The 26,302-nt window shown below is 40.4% G+C and overlaps 1 protein-coding gene across 5 annotated transcripts in view; it reads left to right on the top strand.

Moving 5' to 3' along the window:
• The window catches only part of UBR1 (ubiquitin protein ligase E3 component n-recognin 1), a 169,001-nt gene that overhangs the window by 33,678 nt on the left and 109,021 nt on the right, over positions 1–26,302 (top strand). For 3 of the 5 annotated variants that reach the window (XM_070054074.1, XM_070054075.1, XM_070054073.1), the window contains exons 4-6: positions 8,592–8,702; positions 21,408–21,538; positions 24,765–24,903. In XM_070054074.1, the coding sequence (XP_069910175.1) occupies positions 8,592–8,702; positions 21,408–21,538; positions 24,765–24,903 (381 nt within the window). The remainder of the gene's footprint in view (positions 1–8,591; positions 8,703–21,407; positions 21,539–24,764; positions 24,904–26,302) is intronic. The other 2 variants (XM_070054077.1, XM_070054076.1) reach the window with 1 other exon arrangement.

The following is a 26,302-nucleotide window of genomic DNA, read 5'->3' as shown; positions in this document are numbered from 1 at the left end:
GGCCATCCTCCACTGCACTTCCCGGGCCACAGCAGAGAGCTGGCCTGGAAGAGGGGCAACTGGGACAGAATCCGGCGGCCCGACTGGGACTGGAACCTGGTGTGCCGGGCGCCGCAAGGCGGAGGATTAGCCTAGTGAACTGCGGTGCCGGCTCATTGCTATACTTTGTAACTTACCTCTATATTGTATATATTAATTTGTGTAATAAAACACTTCCTAAAAGAAAAAAAATGAAGCTATTAATAAAAAGAATTGAAAGAGATAAAGTATATGTGTTGCTTCAGAGAAAGGGGGGATGGCATTCAGAGATTGAAGATTGGATATTCTGTGAACAAAGGACCAAGGAAAACCTTTAGTGGCAAAATGATCCAAATCAACTTTTTTTTTTTTTAAATATTTATTGATTTGAAAGACAGAGTTAGGGAGAGTGAGAAGGAGAGACAGACACAGAGAGAGAGATCTTCCATCTGCTGGTTTACTCCCAAAATGGCCCCAAAGACCAGGGTTGGGCCAGGCTGCAACCAGGAGCTTCGTTCAGGTCTCCCATGTGAGTGCATGAGCCCAAGCACTTGGGCCTTCCTCCACTGCTCTCTTAGGAACATTAGCAGGGACCTGGATCGGAAGTGAAGCAACCAGGACATGAACTGGGGCCCATATTGGATGTAGGCATTGTAGGCAGCAGCTTAACCTCGTATGCTAAGCATTGGCCCTCCAAATCAACTTTTGAGAACAAGATAACAATAAAAATTTGAGCTCTTTGCTCTACAGTGTGTAATGTGACCCTGTTCTGTAATCCAGCTTTCTGATAGTTTAGCCCTTCAAAAAACTTACAGTATATACCTCTGCATTTTCCTCCTCAAAAATAAGTTAAAAACACATACCCAGTGTGGATAGTTAACCTAGCAGTCAAGACACCATTTGAGATGTGCTTTGGAGTGCCTGGGTTTGATACCCACATCTGACTCATGACTCCAATTTCCTGCTCACCCAGACCCTGGGAGGCAGTGTTGATGGCTCAAGGATCTAGGTTCCTGCCACCTGTATGGGAGATTTGGATTGAATGCCTGGTTCCTGGCTTTGCAGACATTTGGGGAGTGAACTGGTAGATGGGAGTGCTCTCTCTCTCTCTGCTTCTCAAGTAAACAAATTTAAAAAACAAAAACAGCAAAATTCTGAACCTACTCTTAAAGATTATTTTCAGTGTGGATAAATGCCCTTTATATTGTTTAATGAGAAAAGCAGATTACAAAAAGAATACGTTCTTACAACAATCGCTTCTATTCAGAAAAAATAGCAAGTTTAAAATGAAATTTCAGTTATAAAAGAAAGATGAAAGTTATACTTTAAATGGAAAAGCAAAATGTTTAAAATTATGCAGTTTTTGGTGTTTCTTTTAGAATATGTGTATATTTATTTAACTATAATTTATTTTAACATTTATCTATTGGTAGATTTATATGGGTTTCTGTTTTCTAAAAATGATAAAGTGTTGCAGCAAACATCATTATAGGTAAATCATTTTTTCCGTATCTAGGATTTTTTGTGAAGATAGATTCTCAAATAGAATTATTAGATTAAAAATACAGATATTTAAGAGAATAAAAAGCTGTAGATTGAGCAAAAATCTTTGCAAAACATACATCTGGTAAAGGACTGGTTTCCAAAATCTATACAGAACTCTTAAAACTCAAGGATAAGAAAGCAGAAAACTGAGTTTAAAAAATGGGCACGAGACCTGAAAAGATACTTCACAAATAATATATAAAAATGGTCAGTGGGCACACACAAAGATGCTCAGCACCTTATGTCCTTAGGGAACTGCTAATTAAAGCAACAGTGAAGTATCACTACCAACCTATGAGAATGGCAGAATTCCAAATCACCAGCAGCATAAATTCTGGTGAGCGTGTAGAGCTCAGGAACTCTTATTCTTTGCTAATGGGAATGCAAAGTGGTACAGCTACTTTGGGAAGATTGGCAGTTTCCTACAGAATTAAACATACTTTTACTGTACAAGCCAGTAATAACACTCCTAGGTATTAATACTAATAAATTGAAAACTTAAGTTCATGCAAAAGAGCTACACATGAATGTTTATAACAGCTCTTCATATTTGCCAAAACTTGGAAGCAACCAAGGTTTCCTTCAGTAGGTGACTAGATAAACTTGTACATATATAAAATGAAATAATACTTAGTACTGAAAAGAAATACACTATCAAGTGATTAAAAAACAACAACAACAACAACACCTGACAGAACCTTAAATACTTGGTGATAAGTGAAGTCCTTCTAAAACAACATTTTGGAGAAGGCAGAACTATGGAGACAGTGAAAAGATCAGTAAGTGGCCAATAATGTGGTGTACTAGGTTAAGCCTCTACCTGCAGTGCCAGCATCCTCTGTGGGCACTGGTTCGAGTCCTGGCTATTCCATTTCCCATCCAACACCCTGCTAATGTACCTGGGAAGACAGCGGAAATGGCCCAAGTGATTGGGCCCCTGCACCCACTTGAGAGACACAGATGACGCTCCTGTTTCCTGGCTTTGGATTGGCCCAGCTGGCCATTGTGGCCATCTGGGGAGTGAATCAGTGGATGCAAAATCTCTGTCTCTCCTTCTCTTTGTAACTCTGCCTCTCAAATAAATAAATAAATCTTTAAAAAAAAAAAAAAAAGATCAGTAATTGTCAGTGTTGAGAGGGAATGGGGATGGATAGGTGAAGCATAGGCGATTTTTTAGACCACAAAACTATCTGTATCATACTATAATGAAATATTTTATAAAAGGGTTTTTCAAAAAGTTTATGGGAGAAAGAATGAAAATATTTTGGCACAAGAAAAATTTTTGAAATTCACTCATGGTTTTGTCATAATAGGCTTTTCCATGAGCTTTTCTAAGAACTCCTCCTATGTTTGTCAAAACTGAAAAAATGAATGCTATTAAGAGGGGACTATCTTATAAACTTGGACTTTAGTTCACGAAAACATATCAATATTGACTAATGAATTGTTAACAGTGACTGATTATGACAAATGTACCACACTATTGCCAGGTGTTGACAATAAAAAAAAAAAACTGTACAGTGGAGGGGAGAAGGATATTCTGTAATTTCTGCTCAGTTTTTCATTAAGCCTAAAACTGCACTAAACACAAAATATTAATTTTTAAAAATGAGCTTTCTAAGATTCTTGATGAATTTTGCCAAATTGCCTTAGGAAATAATTAAACCAAATGGATTGATGCATCTGTGCCCAAGAACCACAGAAACCTTTTAACTGAACAACTGAACCTGACTTTAAAAATGTTCCCAGTGCTTCTGGAGTATATTTTGTTGATTGTTCTTGATGTTGGTTAAATTTGTCTTTGCTGATTTTGGAAGGATGAATACAGAATATTCTTGCATTGCTACTTTGCCTTTTTTTTTTTTTTTTTTTTTTTTTTTTTTTTTTTGGTTTAAAGGAACAAGGTATTTTGCTGTAATCCTTGCAGATGGAACCAAGGTCTTTGATTTGATGGATAGATTAAATTATAAGAGCCAAGATCAGAATAATAGCACAACTTGATCAAATAGTACCAAAATCATGGCAGAGGTCAGCTAATTATTTTTTCTTGTGTTTTGGAAACGGATGCCAAAAGTTAAGCCTGCTTTTTACCTTGAGAGTGGTATGATACTCTTTGAACACATTCCAAAACAAACTAGAACATATATAGAGTAGAAAAAAAGCCCACTAGCAATCTTGATTTTCTCTTTCCTGTGCAAGCCTCTGTCTTCACTTAGCAAGTTGTAATAATATATTTGTGTATCCCTTATCCCTACCTGACTGCAAACCCTTTGAAAACAAGACTCGGGTCTCATGTGCTTTAGATTTCCTGTCTGTCTTAGACTTACTTTTTTTTTTTTTTTCCCATTTTTGATTAACTTTATACACAGAAGACCAACTATATGCTAAGTAAAGAGTTCAACAATTTGCACAGGAAAAAAAAAAAAAAAAACAACTAAACTGTCCCTCAACAGTGAGACAAGGGCTGTTCAAAGTCCTTGCATCTTGAAGTTAATTTCACTTCTTTTTTTCTTTTTCTTTTTCTTTTTTTTTTTTTTTAGAAACCTAACTTTAAAGAAGCACCCAAGAATGATACATCTTTTGGGAGCACTTAAACATAACTATAATACAACTCTTTGAGGACGGAGGTCCTGCGTGGGAAGTTAGTACACAGGGACTCTTGTTGTTAATTTAGCAATTAACACTCTTATGTATGATCACCTGAGGCTCTTGTCATGAGCTTCCTAGGCTATGGAAGCCTTTTGAATCCACAAACTCCATCAGTTTTTAGATAAGTCCATAAGCTAAGTAGACGTTCTCTCCTCCCTTCAGAGAAAAGTACCTCCTTTGATGACCACTTCTTTCCATTTGAGGTCTTATCCACTGAGGTCCTTCATGTAGGACATTTTTTGTTGTTGTTGTTGTTGTTGTTGTTGTTGCAGTGTCTCGGCTTTCCATGCCTGAAATGCTCTCGTGGCTTTTCAGCCAGACCAGAATGCATTAAGGGCTGATTATGAAGTCAGAGTGCTATTTAAAGCAATTGTCATCCTATGAGTCTGCTGTGTGGACTGCTTCCCATGTTGGAGCATTCCTTCCTTTTTAATGTATCTTAGACTTGAAACGTAGAGGATTTCCAAATGTTGGTCAAAAGGATAAAATTAAGGCAAAGCTGACTGCTAAAATTTAATTATAAAAATAATTATTGGGGCTGGTGCTGTGGCTCAGTGGGTAAAGCTGCTGCCTGCAGTGCCAGCATCCCATATGGATGCTGATTCGAGTCCCAGCTGCTCCATTTCTGATCCAGCTCTCAACTATGGCCTGAGAAAGCAGTGGAAGTTGGCCCAAGTCCATGGACCCCTGCACCCACATGGGAGACCCAGAAGAAGCTCCTGGCTCCTGGCTTTGGATTGCCCCAGCTCCATCCATTGCAGCCAATTGGGTAGTGAACCAATGGATGGAAGATCTCTCTCTCTCTCTGTCTCTCTCTCTCTCTTTCTCTCTGCCTCTCCTCTCTGTAACTGACTTTTAAATAAATCTTCAAAAAATAATTATCAAGGTCCATGAGTATTTTAGTATCAGCAGTGCTTCATGCATTCTGTAATCCTGCACAGTGGGAATTTATATGGTATGTTGTCTTTAAAATTCAATATATTTTTTAAAGATTTATTTTATTTACTTGAAAGTCAGAATTACATAGAGAGAGAAGGAAAGGCACAGAGAGAGAGAGAGGTCTTCCATCCACTGGTTCACTCCCCAGCTGGCTGTAACAGCCGGAGCTGTGCCAATCTGAAGCCAGGAGCCAGGAGCTTCTTCCTGGTCTCCCACGTGGGTGCAGGGGCCCAAGGACTTGGGCCATCTTCCACTGCTTCCCCAGGCCATAGCAGAGAGCTGGACAGGAAGAGGAGTAGCTGGTACTCAAACTGACTCCCACTTGGGATGCTGGCACTGCAGGCGATGGCTTTACCTGCTACGCCACAGTGCCAGCCCCACAATATTGTTTTATTTATTTGAAAGAGTTACACAGAAAGAGAGGCAGAGAGAGATAGGCAGAGAGAGGTCTTCCATCCGCTGGTTCACTTCCCAATTGGCCGCAATGGCTGGAGCTGCGTTGATCTGAAGCCAGGAGCCAGGAGCTTCCTCCAGGTCTCCCACATGGGTGCAGGGGCCTAAGGACTTGGGCCGTCTTCTACTGCTTTCCCAGGCTATAGCAGAGAGCTAGATCAAAAGTGGAGCAGCTGGGTCTCAAACCAGCATCCATATGGCATGCCTGCGCTTCAGGCCAAGGTGTTAACTCGTTGTGCCACAGCACTGGCCCCACATCTGCTTTTCTTAAAAATGCTGCTCTGGTGTTAAGAAGTTAGATTGCCCACCTAATTTTTTTATCTTTAAAGTCTGTTAGTTTTACTTAGATATATTTTGGAGTTAATCACACTGTGGGGGGCCAGCGCTGTGGCGTAGTGGGTTAATACCCTGGCCTGAAGCACCGGCATCCCATATAGGTGCCAGTTCATGTCCCGGCAGCTTCTCTTCCGATCTAGCTCTCTGCTATGGCCTTGGATAGCAGTGGAAGACGGCCCAAGTCCTTGGGCGCCTGCATTCATGTGGGAGACCCAGAAGAAGTTCCTGGCTCCTGGCTTCATATCGGCGCAGCTCTGGCTGTTGCGTTCATTTGGGGAGTGAACCAGCGGATGGAAGACTCTCTCTCTCTCTTTCTCTCTCTGTCTCTACCTCTCTATGTAACTCTTTCAAATAAATAAAAAATAAATCTTTTTAAAAAATCACACTGAATTTATTTTTTTTTTCTGTTACTCATGGGCTTATGGGACTTTAAACTCATCTTTTTTTTCTAGAAAGTTTTCTTAGTTTACAATTTTATTTTATTAAAAATTATTTATTTATTTGAAATTTAGAGAAAGAAGGAGAGTTGGAGGGTGGGGAGTTTGTATCTGCTGGTTCACTCCCTAATTGGCCCCAGTGGCCAGAGCTGTGCTGATCTGAAGTTAGGAACCAGGAGCCTCCTCCGGGTCTTCCCACATGGGTGCAGGGGCCCAAGCACTTGGGCCATGCCATCTTCTACTGCTTTCCCAGGCCATAGCAGAGAGCTGGATCGGAAGTGGAGCAGATGGGACTCAAACTGGCACCCATGTGGATGCTAGCACTGCAGGCAACAGCTTTACCACAGCACCAGCCCAACCCTTCTTTACTTCTCATTTTCATTCTCTTGATGCTTATCCTGCTGTGCTTCAATGTTTATTAACCTTTCATTTAAGTCTATATCTTGGACACCTTGTAATTTAGAATCCATTTCTGGCGTGTTTTTTTTTTTTTTTTCCCATTTTATTCTATTTTTTCCCCCTTGAGTTCAATCAAGTCTTTGTTTTTTTTTTTTTCTTTTTCCATTTCTGTTCTTAATTTTTGCTGAATAAAGGTGTTTTACTCCCATTAAATGTTTTAATATCCCCAAATGCAGGATTGAGGCTATGTAATTTAATTTGACATATTGTGGTACAGATTTTTTCAGTGTTGTTTGTGTTTTGACTAGTGTTTGCCTAATTTTTTTTTTTTTTTTTGGCTGTTGACATTGTTACAGTATTTATGTGGATATGCTCTCTTTTTTTTTTTTTTCTATTCTTGTCATTTCCTGGAGATGAGTCACAAGTACTGTCTTCTGTCAGTTCTACCCCCTTCTGTCTTAAGTTCTTATGTAGATGATGGTGGTAGTGCTGACTGGAGGAGAGGATTTGGCATGCCTTGTTTCTCTCACGTTCCTGTGGATCCTTAGTTTTCCCTGCTTATTTCTTTCTTCCATTTACTGCTCTATTTTTTGGGATTACCCTGTTTTTAATGTATTTGATTTTTCTCCAAAGGCAGTGCTTCTCTGAGGCTGCCACTTCTGGTCCTGCTCACTCCTATGAGCCCCACGTCCCAACTGTTTAGTTTTTATACCTTAAATTTGGACTTTCTTATCTTGACTGTTAGTTTATCTGTATTTCATCTGTACCCTTCTGCCATTTTTCATGGAGTATCTTAAGTCCCTTCTCAGGCTGTATGAACCTACAGATCTGAAGTGAGTGCTAATGGCAACTTTGTTGGAATAAGTTATTTGAAGGTTCTGGTATTTATATTTAGTTTAATGTAGAAATCATGGGTCACATTATGTTTTCCTTAGCCATTATATGTTTTAGAGGAGGAAGTTTTGAGGGAGATTTGAAAAAAATCAGGTTGTTGCCATCATTCTCTACCTAAATTAGTATATTTAAAATTTTTTTTTTCTTTCAGGATCACTGAAAGGGAAAAGGTTGTGAATTACTTTTAGGTGTGCTGGGATATCAGTGTAAATGAAAATAACTGTACTAGACACAATTCTTACCATATAAGTTATAATGATTTTTAAAAGTCTTTTAGTACAAAATCTTATTACTCAAGCATTCTAGGCATCGTTTATATTATTTTATGTGCATTTCTCCATCTGTTCTTCTCCATTAGCTAAAAATTTAAACAACTGCTATTTTAAAAATTAGAGTTATAAGGGGTGGGCATTTGTTATAGTGGCTAAGACAGTGCTTAGGATGCCCAAATCACATATTAGAGTGCTTGGGTTTGAGTCCTGGCTCTGCTCCCTGTTCCAGGTACCTGTCAGTGTACACTCTGGGAGTCAGCAGGTACAGCTCAAGTAGGTGGGTTTCTCCCACCCATATGGGACACCTGGATTAAGTTCCTGGCTCCCGGCTTTGGCCTGGCCCATCCCTGGCTGCTTGGAGCATTTGAGGAGTGAACCTGTTTCTCTCGACCTTTCAAATAAACTATACTTTAAAAAATAAAATGGGTATGATATAAAATTTTTTATTATGATGAAATATTTAGGATTTGGTGGCTTTTTGTTTATTTTTGGGGCAATCAAAATGTTTTTGTTATTCAGTTTTTATTACATTGAAGGCAATTAAAGTTGAAGTATTAGTGAGTATTTGTTATTTGAGTCACCTTTATCTTTCTTGCTTCCTTTGTAATATGTTTTTGAACTCAAGACAAACTCCTTTTATATTTATCAGATGCATACTTCTACTGGAGGAGGATTTTGTGACTGTGGAGACACAGAGGCCTGGAAAACTGGTCCTTTTTGTTTAAATCATGAGCCTGGAAGAGGAGGTACTACAAAAGAGGTAAGAATGATGTTTTTAAAAAATGGGTAGGTAATTTAAACTTAATGAAATTAGATAATAATAAATGTTAGGTGTATGGGTTACACTGAATTCCATTTAGAATTTTACTATTTTTGTTTTCATATTTACATATAAAGAATTTTTTCTTCTTCAAAGAAGTTAAAGATTTGATAATTTCTCTAAGGAGGGAATGAATTCCCATTGAAGAATGAATCCAGAATCCTTTTTTAAGCCATCAACTTGATAAGCATAAAATAACAAGAGAAAATAATTGTTAATAAATATGAGCAGAATTTAATGAATTAGGAAACAGAATAGGTGAATAACCTACAGAATCACAGATACAGAGGAATGAAAAGGATTGTAAAAGGCTCTTTGAATGAATCCGCAAATATATTTGAAATGGATTGTTTTATAAGACAGTGTAAAGTGACAAAATTTATTCAAAAGCAGGAAATTTGGGCAGTAACCATTGAAGAAATTTTAAAAGTTGTCAAGAAAAAGTACTTCCTTCAAAATATAATGTTCAAATAGTTTCATAGATAAATCCTTTCAAAACTCAAAACATAGGTAGTTTTTATGCTCTTTCACCTGTTCCAGATTCCTCTATGGTAGTGAATACCTCTAGGTCCCAGGAACTGAGCTCTCTCATTTATTTGAAAGGCAGAGTTATCGAGAGGCAGAGGCAGAGAGAGAGAGACGGAGAGGTCTTCCATCTGCTGGTTCACTCCCCAAATGGCCACAATGGCTGGAGCTGGGCCAGTCTGAAGCCAGGAGACAGGAGCTGCTTCTGGGTCTCCCGTACAGGTGCAGGGGCTCAAGGACTTGGGACATCTTCTACTGCTTTCCCAGGCCATAGCAGAGGGCTGGATCAAAAGTGGAGCAGCCTGGACTTGAACCAATGCCTATATGGGATTCTGGCACTGCAGGTGACAACTGTACTCACTACGCCACAGTGCCGGCCCCAGAATTGATCTCTTGAGTACCATTTCCCCTAAAAGAAATCAGGCTTTTTGTTAAAATACCTGATTCCGGGTCTGTATTTTGGGAATGTTAATGTAAATTTGTTCAATTAAGTTTATATCAGAGAACTAGGACCCAACTTGTAAAGGCTCCTGTTGACATTAGTTGGATAATTGGAGCATTCTTACTGTATGATTAAATCATACTGAATATATAAAAATTCATGAGTTTCTAATGAAACTTAAATGAGAGCTAAGTAAAACAGAACTTCTTTGTCACCATGGCAGTAGTTAGTATATCAATTTCTTGGTAATTAAAGGGAATGAAATAAACATTTATTCTACCTTTTTGGAAGGAATTTTGTTTCATGGCAACTAGGTATTTCTGTTTTATCAGGAAAAGTTCTGTCTGGAGAAATGCTATTTAACAGAGAAGGAATGGTAGTTTGCAGATTCTAAGGAAATATCTGATTCAGACATGGATTGTTAATGAATGCTAAAAGCATTCAGACTTAGATTGTTAAGGAGCACTATTCATATGGTTCTAAATTATTTGCTAGTTTTAAGGGGGGAAAATGGAGCTTTACAATGAAGGTATTCTGCTGTCAGCTCAAACTAATTGTCAATATTAACATCATTAATAATGGAGTGATGTAGCACAGTAAGATCCTCATTTGATATAAAATGAATTACAGATTTGACTATCTCTTATCCAAAATGTTTCAAGTTTTGAGATTTTTCAGATTTTTAGGATGTTTTTATAGACTTTACAGATTGAGCATCCCTTCTGTGCATCAAAGATTTCAGAGTGTCTCGGGTTTTGAATTTTTAGATTAGGGATGTTCAACTTGTTGATTTAACTTTTAAAAACTAATCAGTGTAATATGCCATGTAAATAGAATAAAAAACAAAACCACATGGGGATCATAATAGAGGGCACAAAGACATTTGGCAGAATCCAGTATCCTTTCATGATAAAAATATTCAGTAGACTAAGAATAGCAAATTTCTCAACCTGATAAAAGGTATCTGTATTCATCAGTTTAATTTTTTTTTTTTTTTTTTTTTTTTTGGTCACAACTGAATACCTAAGATACACTATTACAAAGTAGGGAGGTTAAATTTGGCTCATGGTTTTGGAGTTTCACAGTCCAAGGTCCAGTGGGCCCTATTGTTTTGATGATCTGGTAAGACTAGAAGATGGCAGTGAGGGAGTATGTGCAAAGGAATGATCACACAGCAAGCTAAGAAGTATAGAAACAGGGAACATCCTTGCATCTACATGTTCTTTCACCTCAGAAAGCCACCATGATTTTCTCATGGGATGGGCTCCATCATAACAACCTAATCCAATCTAATTATTCTCTAAAGCTCTGTCTTCAGACACCATAACTAGGTTAACTTCATCCTTAATCCATTAGTCATTAACATAAAACTTTGAGGACTAACACATGGGCCTTTGGTGAACTCTCAAACAAATATCCCAATCTTAACAGCATCTGTGAAGAACTCACAGCTAATATACTTACTGGTGACATACTGGGTGTTTTCCTCCCAAGGTCAGAAGTAAGACAATGATGTCTGTTTTTCCCATATACATTCAACATTTCACTAGAGGTTCTACCATTCCTTTTAGGTAAGAAAAAGTGGTAGAAGATATCCACGTTTAAAAAAAAAAAAAAAAAGCAGCAGGAACTGGCAGTGTGGTATAGCAGGATAAGCCTCTACCTGCAATGCCACCATCCCATATAGGCACCACTTCAAGACCTGGCTGCTCCCATTTCTGATCCAGCTAATATGCCTGGGAAAGCAGCTGAAGATGGTCCAAGTGCTTAGGTCTCTGCACCCATTAGGGAGACTAGAAAGAGGCTCTGGACTCTTAGCTTCAGCTCTGGCCATTGTGGACATTTAACTTGCAGATGCAAGATTGATCTGTCTCAGGGCTGGCACTGTGGCGTAGCAGGTAAAGCCATCACCTGCAGTGCCAGCATCCCATACAGGTGCCAGTTCAAGTCCCAGCTGCTCCACTTACGATTCAGCTCTCTGTTATGGCCTGGGAAAGCAGTAAAAGATGGTCCAAGTCCTTGGGCCCCTGCACCCACGTGGGAGGCCTGGAAGACTCCTGGCTCCTGGCTTTAGATTGGTTCAGCTCCAGCTGTTGTGGCCATTTGGGGAGTGAACCAGCGGATGGAAGACTTCTTTCTCTCTCTCTCTGCCTCTGCCTCTCTGTAACTCTGACTTTAAAATAAATAAATAAAATTTAAAAAAAGATTGTCTCTTTCCATCTCTCTCTGTAACTTTGCCTTTCGAAAAAAACTACCTCTTTTTTTTTTTTAAGATTTATTTATTTATGTGAAAGAATCACAGAGAGAGAGAGAGACATTCCATATGCTGGTTCACTCCCCAAATGGCCACTATGGCCATGGCTGGGCCAGACAGAGCCAGGAGCTTCATCTGGGTCTCCGACATGGGTATAGGGGCCCAAGCATTTGAGCCATCCTCTTCTGCTTTCCCAGATGCATTAGCAGGGAGCCAGATCAGAAGTAGAGCAGCTGGGTCACAAACCAGTGGCCCACAAGGCAGTGTTTTTACATGCTATGCCACAACGCCAGCCCCAGAACTAACTCTCTTTGCAGATGTATATGGAAAAAACTGAAGAATCCTTAAAAAATTACTGGGACTAATAAACTAGTTTGGCAAGATTAAAGGATACAAGAGAATTATATGGAACCAACTTGCAGTTCTGTATATTAGCAAATATACTAAATAATTTCATTTAGTATCAAAGACAATAAAATATTTAGGAATAAATTTAACAAAAGTATAAACCTTTTACTCTGAAAACTGTAAAAACACCATTGAAAAAAATTAAAGAAAATCTAAATAAATGGAAAAGCATCCCATGTTTCTAGATCAAAAGCTTTAATATTAAAATGGCAGTACTCCCCAAAGTGACATATAAATTCAGTTCAATTCCTGGTAGAATCCCAGGTGGGAATAGCAAAATGACTGAAATTTATGCATAATTACAAAGGATCAAAATAGCTACAACAATCTTGAAAAAAAGAACAGAGTTAGAAAACTCACACGTCCTTGTTTTTAAACTTACTACAAAGCGATAGTAATCAAGATAGGGTAGTACTAGTATAATAATTGACTTATGTTGATGGAATAGAATTAAGAGTCCAAAAATAAACCAACTTGTCTATAATTAAATGATTTTCAACAAGATTACCAAGACCATTCAATGGTGGCAAAAATAGTCTTTTCACCAAATGGTGCTAGGATAATTGGCTACCCGTATGCAAAAAAAAAAAAAAAAAAAAAAAAAAAACCAATGAAGTTGGAGCCCCTTAGCCTATACCTATGTGTAATTTTTAGTACATAAAAATAAGTACATCAAAGACCTGAGTGTAAGAGCTAAAACTATGTATTTCTTAGAAGTAAACATGGGGTAAATCTTCATGATCTCAGATTAGGCAAAAAATTCAATGATACAACACCAAAAGTATGAGTTAAAAAAAGAAAAAAATAGATAATTTAGGCTTTATCAAATTAATAACTTTTATTCTCCAAAGGGTACTGTCAAGAATGTGACAAGGCAGCTCACAGAATGGGAAAAATGTATTTGCAGATCACATAGCTGATGGGAGACTTATATGTAGAATTTACAGAGAGCTCTTAAAACTCAGTAATAGGGGCCAGCACTTTGGTATAGCAGGTAAAGTCACTGCCTGCAGTGCCATATGTGCGCCAGTTCAAGTCCCATCTGTTCTACTTCTGATCCAACTCCCTGTTAATGGCCTGGGCAAACAGTGGAAGATGGCCTAGGTCCTTAGGCCCCTGCACCTATATGGGGGACCTGGAAGAATATCCTGACTCTTGGCTTCGGATCGGCCTATCTCTGGCTGTTGTAGCCATTTGGGGAGTGAACCAGCAGATGGAAGACCTACCCCTCTCTCTCTGCTTCTGCCTCTCTGTAACTCTGCATTTCAGATAAATAAATAAATAAATATTGTTAAAAAGACCTCAGTTATAAAGACAACCTAATTTAAAACTGAACAAAGAATCTCAAGACATTTCTTCAAAGAAGAAGTATTCTTATCAGGAAAATGCAAATCAAAACTACTTGTTCACACCAAATGGGCTGTATAATCAAAAGGATAATAAGAAAGGGTTGGCAAGGGTGTGACAAAATTAGAACCTTTGTATACTGTGATGAAAATATTAAAAAGTGCAGCTTCTTTGGAAAATGATCTGGCAATTTGTCAGTCAAATGTAGAGTTACCACATGACTTAGCAATCCCACAGCTAAATACAAGGACGCTTTAAAAATTCAATTAAGATGGAATTAAAAGACAAGTTTATTTTTGGTACAAAAATTTTTTGAGATCTGTACATATATGGGGTCCTCATGAAAAAAGCATATTATGGAAAAATGTCCATGGATATCAAAATTGTTGACACTAAAATAAATTTATCTTTTAATTCCCTCTTCCATCAAATTTTTGAAGTGCTCTTACATGTATTCAGTTGAAAATAGGTGTTCATATATTTGAACATGAATGTTCATAATAGTATTATTCATAATAGCCAAAAATGTGTAAACAACCCAGATGTCCAAGTGATGATTAGTTACACAACCTGTTATATATCCATACAGTGGAGTGTTATTAGTCTATGAAAGGGAAGGAAGTGCTACTTGGAAAAAGTAGGGTAAGTAAACAAAGCTCATCACAAAAGACCACGTTATATGATTCCATTTAATGAAAAATGCAGAATAGGCAAGTCCATCATACAGAAAGTATATTGGTGCTTGTTTAGGGCTAGGAGGGATGAAAGTATTGAGGGCTGAGGTTAGGAAGGATCATTGCTAAAGGATGGGGTTTTGTGCAGTTTTTTTGGGTGATAAAGATATTCTGAAAGTGATTGTGATAGTGGTTAGATCTATGAAGATACTAAAAATACTTGAGTTATACACTCTAAATTGAGTGAATTGTATGGTATGTACATTATACCATAATAAAACTTTTGAAATTCTAAATAGATAGTTACTTATGAAATATTCTTGTTAAAGGTGTTTAACCTGAACTTCATAGATTTAACTTCTAGTTTATAGGAAATACGGGAATAGATGAATAAGATAATGCCACAAGGAAGATAAATCTAAAATGATATACATTTTAAAATAAATCTAGGGGCTGGCATTTTGTTTAGTGGTTAAGAAGCCTTTTGGGACGCTCCCACCCCATATCTAAGTGGTTGGGTTTGTTGCCTGGCTCTACTTCCAGCTTGCTACTGATATACATCCTGGGAGGCAGCAGGTTATGACTCAAGAGGTTGGGTACCTGCCACCCACATGGGAGACTTGGTTTGGGTTCTTGACTCCAGACTTTTGGCCTAGCCCAGTCCCCAGCCATCGCAGACTTTTGGGGAGTAAGCCAGCAGATGGGAGGTCTTACTCTCTGTCTCTCTACCTTTCAAATAAATAACATTTTTAAAAATATGCTTTTAAATAAATTTAAAATATAGAATTTTTAACAGAAAGACTGTCTTGTCTCCATCACTAAGAATAAAAGGAGATGAGGATGGGAGAAATATCTAGATGTTAATGACATAAGAGACAAGAAATTTCTTATATGCTTACCATACCTCATCCAAAGAACTCAACTACTGATACAATATGAAGCATAGGTAGTTTAACTCTTCACATCAGGCTACTTTTATGAAAAGTTGAAAGGAAAATTTGAGCTGAGAGAGGGTTAGAAAGATAATCTGTCTCTAACAAAGGCATCTGAGTAAAATCTCCAGAGAAAAAATGTCAGACTGAGTAAAAATTGGAATTGTAAAGCATTGCAGGGTGGGACAAAATGAGTGCTTAAGAGTAAATGAGTGGGTTAATGGTTTGGTGTCTATAGAATGAAGCAGAGTTCATTAGGTTATCCTATAGAATTTAGGTTAAAATTTAATATTAAAAGCCTTATACTGCATTTCTTTTTAAGATTTATTTTATTTATTTGAAAGACAGAGTTACAGAGAGAGGTAGAGACAGAGAGAGAAGTTTTCCATTCGCTGGTTCACTCCCCAGTGATCTGAAGCCGGGAGCCAATCTGAAGCCAGGAGCGGGGAGCTTCTTGCGGGTCTCCCACTCAGGTGCAGGTGCCCAAGGACCTGGGCCATCTTCCACTGCTATCCCAAGCCATAGCAGAGAGCCAGATTGGAAGAGGAGCAGCCGGGACTAGAACCGGCGCCTATATGGGCTGCCAGAACCTCAGGCCAGGGCTTTAACCTGCTATGCCAAAGCGCTGTCCCCTATACTGCATTTCTATTGGATTTTTTTAGTCTTAAAGAGCTACCAGTTTTCTTCCTGTTTATGCCCTTTAACAGTTTATTGAGTTGTAATTTGTATGCATATTAAAAATTCACCCATTTAAAGCAGATAATTCAGTGATCTTTATAAAGTACAAGTACTTCAGAAATTTCACGGCCAAGTGGAATTAAGAGATAATGCACCTGAATTTTTGCAACTATCACCACTGTGGACTGTAGGATATTTTCATCACCTAGAAAGAAACTCTGTATCCTTTGTGTGTTTTTTTTGTTTTGTTTTGTTTTGTTTTTTGGTTTTTTTTTTTATTTTTATTTTTTTTTATTTTTTTATTTTTTTGACAGGCAGAGTGGACAGTGAGAGAGAGAGAGACAGAGAGAAAGGTCTTCCTTTTGCCGTTGGTTCACCCTCCAATGGCCGCCGCTGCCAGCGCGATGTGGCCGGCGCACCGCGCTGATCCGATGGCAGGAGCCAGGAGCCAGGTGCTTTTCCTGGTCTCCCATGGGGTGCAGGGCCCAAGCACCTGGGCCATCCTCCACTGCACTCCCGGGCCACAGCAGAGGGCTGGCCTGGAAGAGGGGCAACCGGGACAGAATCCAGCGCCCCGACCGGGACTAGAACCCGGTGTGCCGGCGCCGCAAGGCGGAGGATTAGCCTAGTGAGCCGCGGCGCCGGCCTGGTTTTTTTTTTGAGTTTCTTTTTTGACAGGCAGAGTGGACAGTGAGAGAGAGAGACAGAGAGAAAGGTCTTCCTTTGCTGTTGGTTCACCCTCCAATGGCCGCCACGACCGGCGCGCTGCGGCCGGCGCACCGCGCTGATCCGATGGCAGGAGCCAGGTGCTTATCCTGGCCTCCCATGCAGGTGCAGGGCCCAAGGACTTGGGCCATCCTCCACTGCACTCCCGGGCCACAGCAGAGAGCTGGCCTGGAAGAGGGGCAACCGGGACAGAATCCGGCGCCCCAACCGGGACTAGAACCCGGTGTGCTGGCGCCGCAAGGCGGAGGATTAGCCTAGTGAGCCACGGCGCCGGCTTCTGTATCCTTTGGAAGACATTCTTCATTTCTCCCCAACTTCCTAGCCTTAGGCAGCTACTAATCTACTTTCTGAGTCTACAGATTTGTGTATTCTATATATTTTATAAGCATAGAATCGAAATATCTGGTCTTCTGTGATTGACTTCTTTCATTTAATGTTTTCAAGATTCACCCATGTTGTGGCATGTACTTCATTCTTTTTCATGGACAAGTAATATTTTGTTGTATAGATATATATATACCACATTTTATTTATCCTTTCATCACTTGATGGACATTTGTGTTGTGTTTCCATTTTGGGCTCTTATGAACTATACTGCTGTGAACATTTCTGTATAAAATTTTGTGTGAATATATGTTTACATTGTTTTTAGGTTTGCTTTTTTAAAAGATTTATTTATTTGAAAGGTAGAGTCACAAAGAGAAAGAGAGGACAGAGAGAAATCCTCCATCTGCTGTTCACTCTCCAAATGGTTTCAACAGCCAGGCCTGGGCCAGACTGAAGCCAGGAGCTAGGAGCTTCTTCTGGGTCTCCCACGGGGGTGCAGGGGCCCAAGGACTTGGGCTACCTACTGCTTTCCCAGGCCATAGCAGAGAGCTGGATTGGAAGAGGAGCAGCTGGGTCTTGAACTGGCCCCCATATGGGATGCTGGTGCGTCATGCCAGGGCTTTAACCCACCGGGCCACAGTGTCGGCCCCTTAAAATATTTATTAGGCCGGTGCCGTGGTGCACTGGGTTAATCCACCGCCTGTGGCACCAGGATCCCATATGGGCGCCGGTTCTAGTCCTGGTTGCTCCTCTTCCAGTCCAGCTCTCTGCTGTGGCCCAGGAAGGCAGTGAAAGATGGCCCAAGTGCTTGAGCCCCTGCACCTTCATGGGAGACCAGGGGGAAGAGCACCTGGCTCCTGGCTTCAGATCGGCATAGCTCTGGCCATTGCAGCTATTTGGGGAGTGAACCAACGGAAGGAAGACCTTTCTCTCTGTCTCTATCTCACTGTCTGTAACTCTACCTATCAAATAAAATAAATAAAATCTTTAAAAAATATTTATTAAGAAAGATTTATTTAGGGGCTGGTGCTGTGGCGCAGTGGTTTAACGCCCTGCCCTGAAGCGCTGTCATCCCATATGGGCGCCGGTTTGAGTCCCGGGTGCTCTTCTTCCAATCCAGCTCTCTGCTATGGCCTGGGAAAGCAGTAGAAGATGGCCCAAGTGCTTGGTCCCCTGCACCCCCGTGGGAGACTTGGAAGAAGCTCCTGGATCCTGACTTCAGATCAGTGCAGCTCCGGCTGTTGCGGTCATCTGGGGTGTGAACCATCAGATGGGAGAACTCTCTCTCTGCCTATTCTCTCTGTGTAACTCTCTTTCAAGTAAATAAATAAATCTTTAAAAAAAAACAAAAGATTTATTTATTTGAAAGGCAGAGTTTGGAGAAAAAGAGAGAGAGAGACCAGCGCCGCGGCTCAGTAGGCTAATCCTCCACCTAGCGGCGCCGGCACACTGGGTTCTAGTCCCGGTCGGGGCGCCGGATTCTGTCCCGGTTGCCCCTCTTCCAGGCCAGCTCTCTGCTGTGGCCCGGGAAGGCAGTGGAGGATGGCCCAAGTCCTTGGGCCCTACACCCCATGGGAGACCAGGATAAGCACCTGGCTCCTGCCTTCGGATCAGCGCGGTGCGCCGGCCGCAGCGCGCCAGCCGTGGTGGCCATTGTGGGTGAACCGACGGCAAAAAGGAAGACCTTTCTCTCTCTCTCTCTCTCTCTCTCTCTCTCTCACTATCCCCTCTGCCTGTCAAAAAAAAAAAAAAAAAAAAGAGAGAGAGAATCTTCCATCCACTGATTCATGCCCTAAATGGCCGCAAAGGCTGGTAGTGGGACAGGCCAAACCCAGGAACCTGGAATTCCATCTGGGTCTTCCACATGGATGGCAGTGGCCCAGGCACTTGAACCATCTTCTGCTGCTTTTCCAGGCATATTAGCAGGGATCTGGATCAGAAGTGCAGCAGCCAGGACTTGAACTGGTGCCTAAATGGGATGCCAGTGGATTTAACCTGCTGCACCATAATGCCTGCCCCTGTGCTTAACATTTTAAAAAATTATTTATTTATTTGGGATGCAGAGGGGTAAAGAGAAATCTCCTATCAAGTGGTTCACTCCACAAATGTCTGCAACAGCTGGGGCTGAGACAGGCCAAAGTCAGAACTCAACCTCAATTTCCTGGGTTGGTAACAGGGACCCAGTTACTTAGGTTATCACCTGCTGCCTCCCAAGGTGCATATTAGCAGGCAGCTGGAATCAGGAACAGAGCTAGGAATTGAATGTAGGTACTTAAAACTGGGATGTAGGTGTTCCAAGCAGCATTTTTTTTTTTAATGTTTATTTTCATCTACTTGAAAGGCCAATTGTCAGGATGAGAGAAAAGAGAGAATGAAGAGAGAGGGAAAGGGAATGGAGGAGGGAGGGAGAGAGGGGGAGGGAGAAGAGAGATATCTTCCATCCACTGCTTTACTTCCCAAATGCCTGCAGTAGCCAGGGCTGGGCCAGGCCAAGGCCAGGAGCCCAAAACTCATTCGAGTCTCCCATATACCTATAAGTCTGTAAGTAGCAGGGGCCTAAGCCTTGAGCCATCATCTGCTGACTAATAGGATGCATTAGCAAAGAGCAGTATTGGAAGCAGAGTAGCCAGGATTCAAACTGGCACTCTGATATGGGATGGGGAAATGCTAAACAGTGTCTTAACTCACTGCACCACAAATGCCAACCCCCTTACTGTGATTTTGATGTGCATTCCCCAAAGTCTTATGATATAGATAGAACAGTCAAATACATTTTATAGCTGAATAGCTTGAACAAATGTTTTATTCATGTTATGTAATGAAGAAAACATTGTTTATTGTGGAAGTCAAAAGACCCAGATTTCAGTTGTGCTTCTGCTCTTTGACTTTGGATGGATTCTCAACCATTGTGTTTGTGTGTATGTATTGTGGATATTGTGGCACAGTAGGTTATGCCACTGCTTGGAGTACCCCCATCCCATATCAGAACGTCTGGGATCAAGTACTGCCTCTGCTTCCCATTCAGCTTCCTGCTAATGTGCCTTGGAGGGCAGCAGATGATGCCTAAGTACTTGGATTCCTGCCACCCATGTGGGAGATCTGAAGGGAGTTTCTGGCTCCTGAATTTAGCATGCTCCAGCCCTAGCTGTTGCAGGCATTTGAGGACTGAACCAGCAGATGAAAGAGATCTGTCTGTATCTTTCCTTCTCTGTCTCTCTGCCTCTAAAATAATTAAATAAATCTCTCCTTTTTAAGGTAGATATATCATTTGTTTAACAAACAATGCAAGACATTAAATTTACAGTCTTAATTGTTCTTAAGGATATATTTCAGCAGTGTAAGTAGATTTGCATTGAGTGTAGCAGATCCCAAGAACTTTTTACTCTTGAAGCCCTACAAATATACCCACTAAATACTTATTTCCTCTCCTCCAAGCCTTTGGCAGTCACCTTTCTGCTGACGTTTCTATAATTTGACTACCTTAGATATTTCGTGTGAACGAATCATATTTTGTCCTTTTGTGATTGGCTGAGTTCCTTATTTTTTAAGTGTCATTAGTACCTGTTCAGCCTTCTTTTAGAGTAGCCACGAGGATCTGTTGAAATAAAGTACCAGAGGCTGGCGCAGTGGCTCACTAGGCTAATCCTCTGTCTGCGGTGCCGGTACCCTGGGTTCTAGTCTCAGTTGGGGCACCGAATTCTGTCCTGGTTGCTCCTCTTCCAGTCCAGCTCTCTGCTGTGGCCCGGGAAGGCAGTGGAGGATGGCCCAGGTGCGTGGGCCCTGCACCTGCATGGGAGACCAGGAGGAAGCACCTGGCTCCTGGCTTTGGATTAGCGCAGCACGCCACCCGTGGCGGCCATCTGGGGGGTGAACCAACAGAAGGAAGACCTTTCTCTCTGTCTGTCTCTCTCTCACTGTCTAACTCTGCCTGTAAAAAAAAAAAAAAAAAAAAAAAAAAAAAAAAAAAAAAGAGAGAGAGAGAGAAATAAAATACCAGAAAAGTTTTTATAAAGGATAACCAGTTATTATATAATATTGTTATAATTATGCTGCTCAGAGAGGCAGAGGAAAACATTCTTAAGGGGAAGAAAATCACTGAAGGGAACTCTGTGGTTGCCTCCTTTCCCTTCTGTTATCTGTAGCACAAACTCGGCTACCAGGGTAGACAACACTGATGTGAATAGCAGCTCTCTTGAGCTCAACCCGAATTAATTCTTGGAGGATATTTTAATATCTTATGAAGTGATTATTTCAAATTGATAACATTATCTTCCTCATCTATTTGTATACAGTCTTGGTTAGTATAGTATGTTTTTCTCCACTTTCTTACAGAGTTCACATTGTCCGTTGAATGAAGAAGTAATTGCCCAAGCCAGGAAAATATTCCCTTCAGTTATAAAATACATTGTAGAAATGACTATATGGGAAGAGGAAAAAGAACTGCCTCCTGAACTCCAGATAAGGTGGGGATATTGTCAAAGCAGATGTGGCTTAGTGATGGTTATTGATATTGCAAAATAAGTGTTGGATAGCTATTTTTGTTATGATTTACTATGTAGTTTATTATTCTGAAAAATTTATGGAGAATTGTCTCTTGGGAATATCTATTTATTTTTGAAGATTTATTTATTTATTTCAAAGGCAGAGTTAGAGAGGTCTTCCATCCACTGATTAACTCCATATGGCTCCAATGGCCAGGGGTGGGCCAGGCTGAAGCTGGGAGCCAGGAACTTCATCCAGATCTCCCACTTGGGTGCAGGGGCACAAATACTTGGGCCATCTTCTGCTGCTTTCCCCAGGCCATTAGCAGGGAGTTGGATTGGACGTGGAACAGCCAGACTCAAACCTGTGTCTGTATGAGTTGCTGGTGTTGCAGGCGATGGCTTACCTGCTTTACTACAGTGCCAGTCCCTCTTGGGAATATTTTTAAAATTTCATTTATATGAGGTGGTTTGCTAGATACTTTGGGTATAGAAATTAAGACAAAAGAAGAGCCCATCAGGAGCTTTTGATTTTATTGATATCAACATTTAGTGTTCTTTTTCTAAATGTTACAGAATTTTAGCAGCCACTCATCTGATTAGGCAAATAAGTGGCTCAGTTTGATACTGGTTTGTGCCAAACTCCAGGTTTCCCAAGGGTTTGGGGCCACACAGGGTCTTTGCAACAGTGTTTCCTTTCAGCCCATGTCTTTAGCCCTTTTCCTATTCAAGAAGTTTGAGGACAGGTATTTGATGCAACAGTTTGTATGCCCATATTCCATATCTCAGTGCCTGGATACAAGTTCCAGCTCTCCTTTTGATTCTATCTGCTTGCTAATGCTCATGCTGGGAGGCAGCAGAAGATGGCTCAGGTACTTGGGTGCCTGCAACCTGCTATGTATGAGACCCAGGTGGAGTTTCTGTCCCCTGGCTTAGGCCTGGCCCAGCATTTGAGGAGTGAATCAGTATATGAAAGATCCCTCTCTCTCTTGTTTCTTTACCTCTTGCCTTTCAAATAAAATGAAAATAAATAACTTCTTGAAAATCCAGCAATATCGTAGTCATACATCTTTCAATGTTGCTAAGAATTACTCTTAACTTTAAAAATGCAAAAACCAATTCTGGACCTGGTATAAAGATACAATTAGATCCTAGAAGAATTTTTCTACCTGTATCATAGTAGGAATTTTACAAGATGTTAGCATATACCCAACTGCAGTCAGTTTTGTTTTTTTTTTAATTGTTTTGCTTTTTGGAAGGAGAGAGAATTAAGAATTTTAACTTTGGCTGGCATTGAGGTACAGAAAGTTTAGCTGCCACTTGTGATGCTGGCATTCCATATTGGAGGGACATTTCACATCCCAACTGCGCTGTTTCTGGTCCAGCTTCCTGCTAGTGCTAATGTACCTGGGAAGGCAGCAGAAATTGGCCCAGTTAGTTGGGTCTCTATCACCCATGTGGGAGACCAGGAGGAAGTTCTTGGCTACGGCTTCAGACTAGCCCAGCCTTGGCTGTTGTGGCCATTTGGGGAGTGAACCAGTGGATGGAAGATTCTCTCTGTCTCATTCTCTCTCTCTCATTTTCTGTTGTTCTTGCTCTGCCTTTCAAATAAGTAAGTAGATATATTTCAATAAGAATTTTAACTTATAGAGACATAAATGTGTTGTTTGGACTCTTTTTGGACCACAGACTGCTTAGGGGAAATAAAGGTCATAAGAAATTGTGTTCACAAATATTTTAATTTCAAGTTAGACTTTTTAAGGAACATTGTGGTGGTTAGCTTAATAAGAGCCACCACCTGCCAAAAAAGAGGAGCATTGCTTGAGTGTCATTGATCTTTGGATTTACAGTTCTGAGTTATAGTCCCATCTACTGCTTGTTAACATTGTGACCATAAGTCTTTGAACCCTTTTGAGCCTATGTTTTCTAGAACTATAAAGAGAACTGAGAAAATCTGACTCTTAGATTTGTGAGGATCAATTGAGTATCTTGTAGAAAACATATTATAAATGTTTAAAACTGATAATGGGCTGGCATTTACCTAACAATTAAGATGTAGGCTAGGATACCCAGGTCCCATATTGGAGAACATGAGTTTGATACCCAGCTCCAGCTTCCTGCTAATGCAGACCCTGGGAAGTAGCAGTGATGACTTAAAGTAGTTGGATTCCTGCCACCCACGTGTGAGACCTGAATTCAAGGCCTGGCTACTGGCCCCTGCCTCTAGGCTTCTGGCTTTCATCTAACCCAGCCTCACCCATTGTGAGCATTTGTTGAGTGAATCAGTAGGTGGGAGCTTGCTCTCTCTCTCTCTAATAAATACATCAAAGTTATTTATTTATTTATTTATTTGACAGGCAGAGTTAGACAGTGAGAGAGAGAGACAGAGAGAAAGGTCTTCCTTTTTCCGTTGGTTTACCCCCCAAGTGGCTGCCAAGGCCAGCGTGTTGCGCCAGTCCGAAGCCAGGAGCCAGGTGCTTCCTCCTGGTCTCCCATGTGGGTGCAGGGCCCAAGCACCTGGGCCATCCTCCACTGCCCTCCCGGGCCACAGCATAGAGCTGGACTGGAAGAGGAGCAGCCGGGACAGAATCCTGCTCCCCAACTGAGACTAGAACCCAGGGTGCCGGCGCCGCAGACGGAGGATTAGCCTGGTGAGCGACGGCGCCAGCCTACATCAAAGTCATTTTAAACAACCAAAAGCAGTTATGTTACCTGTCTGAGATTCTATAGCCAAAATGGGAATGCTGGTACTTTTTTTTTTTTTTTTTTTAAGATTTATTTCTTAGAAAGGCAGAGAAAGGCAGAGCTGGGCCAATCTGAAGCCAGGAGCCAGGAGCTTCTTCTGGGTCTCCTACTCAGGTGCAGGGCCCCAAGCCTTGGGTCATCTTCGACTGCTTTCCCAGGCCATTAGCAGGGAGCTGGATTAGAGGTGGAGCTGCCAGGACTAGAACCAGAGCCCGTATGGGATGCTGACACCACAGGCAAAGGCTTAACCTACTACACCACAGCGCCAACCCCTATTTTAGGGCTTTTAAAAATTCTATGGCACTGTGCTACTTGAAATAATTTCCTGTGTCAGTATTTTAGTGTTGCTTTCCTACATGTAAGAAATTACATGGTGTTGCTTCAGTATAGATGTTTATATTATTTTTGTCTATTTTTTACTTTTATTCCATTTGTAGAATCTGAATATATATTTTTTCAACAGAGAGAAGAATGAAAGATACTATTGTGTTCTTTTCAACGATGAGCACCATTCATATGACCACGTCATATACAGCCTACAAAGAGCTCTTGACTGTGAGCTTGCAGAGGCCCAGTTGCACACCACTGCCATAGACAAAGAGGTTTGTGGTCTCTATTTGGATTATGCTGCTGTCTTAGTATCAGCTTCCTGACAATCAAGTGTTGACCCAATTGCTTGTCAAGTGACTGAGTATTGTGTTAGGTACAACCATACTCTCCAGTTACTCTCTGTATCCTAGGTAAATTAGCTAGAATTTTGAAAAAGAGAATAGAAATAGGAAAAGAAGACAGAAGGAAGAATAGAAGGAAAAGAAAGTGAAGCAGAATGATCAGCAAACATTTTTAGTCCTTGGCAGTAATACTAGATTAGCCCAGGTGTTAGTGCCTGTGTTACTATTGCACTGTGGGTATAGATCATAGAAGGCGCTTTGAAGGTAAGTCAGGCTGCTGATTTTCAACTACTCGTTGTATGAAGTAAAGTCTACTTTGGTTGTTAGATTTTCCCAAAAGTTACTTAATGTATTTATACCTTAATCAAAAAGCATTAAGGTAGCTTAATCTCAAAGGCATTAACAGGTAGCCTTTAAATAACCTTCTTAAAGGAAAAAATCAGGACCTGATTTGCTGATAAGGTAACTATATAATGGAAGATTGGGAAAAGTTAAAAAGCACTGAAAAGGGCCATTCTTGTACTGAGAGCACAGTATCTGCTCCCAGTGGACGTCTAACTTTTGCTTTAGTATTTACAGTTTGGTTCTCTGTATGACTGCTTGTTTGGCAACTCTCCTAACTCTCCTTCTTAGGAGAATTATTTTTCCTATGTTGAACCAAAATCTATCTCCATGTATTTTCTGACTCATTTCTTTTAGGATAAACCAGGAAGTACTATCTTTTGCAACCCATCAAATAGTTTAAGAAACCTGTATTTTCTTTTTTATTTTATGTCTACTTTCTTCAATTCTCTCTACTATTTGTCTTGTGATAATAAGCTCATACTAGTCAAAATCTATTTTTTTTTTTTTGCCTCCATCTCCTCTCCTTGGATAAATACCAGTTTGTAAAAGTCCTTCCTTTTTTTTTTTTTTAAAGAATTATTTATTTATTTATTTAAGAGGCAGAGTTAGAGAGGGAGAGACACAGAGAGAGGACACTGCAGGAGGTGGCTTAACCTGCTACATCACAACGCTGCCCCAATGTGGTCCATCTTTACCACTGGGTTTATCTCAGTTCCTTCTTTACTGCTGTGACCTACAAGCAAAATGAAATAAATGTTCTGGAAAAGATTTCATCAGTTTTCTATAGCATAGTGTCTTTTGTTCTCTAACCTCATTTCCTGTAATATTCTTCCATGTGTAAATAATTTTCCTATAATTATTTAACTGTCCCTCTGCCTACTTGAAAATGCCTGGATTTATGGTAATATGTTGGTGATGTTTGTTTTAGGAATTGTATTTAGAATAATTTTTTGAATTCTTATATTTTTTTAAGGATTGAATTTAA

Source organism: Oryctolagus cuniculus, chromosome 12 (assembly GCF_964237555.1).
Source record: "Oryctolagus cuniculus chromosome 12, mOryCun1.1, whole genome shotgun sequence".
Taxonomy (NCBI): domain Eukaryota; kingdom Metazoa; phylum Chordata; class Mammalia; order Lagomorpha; family Leporidae; genus Oryctolagus; species Oryctolagus cuniculus.
This window is presented reverse-complemented; position numbering and strand designations above follow the sequence as displayed.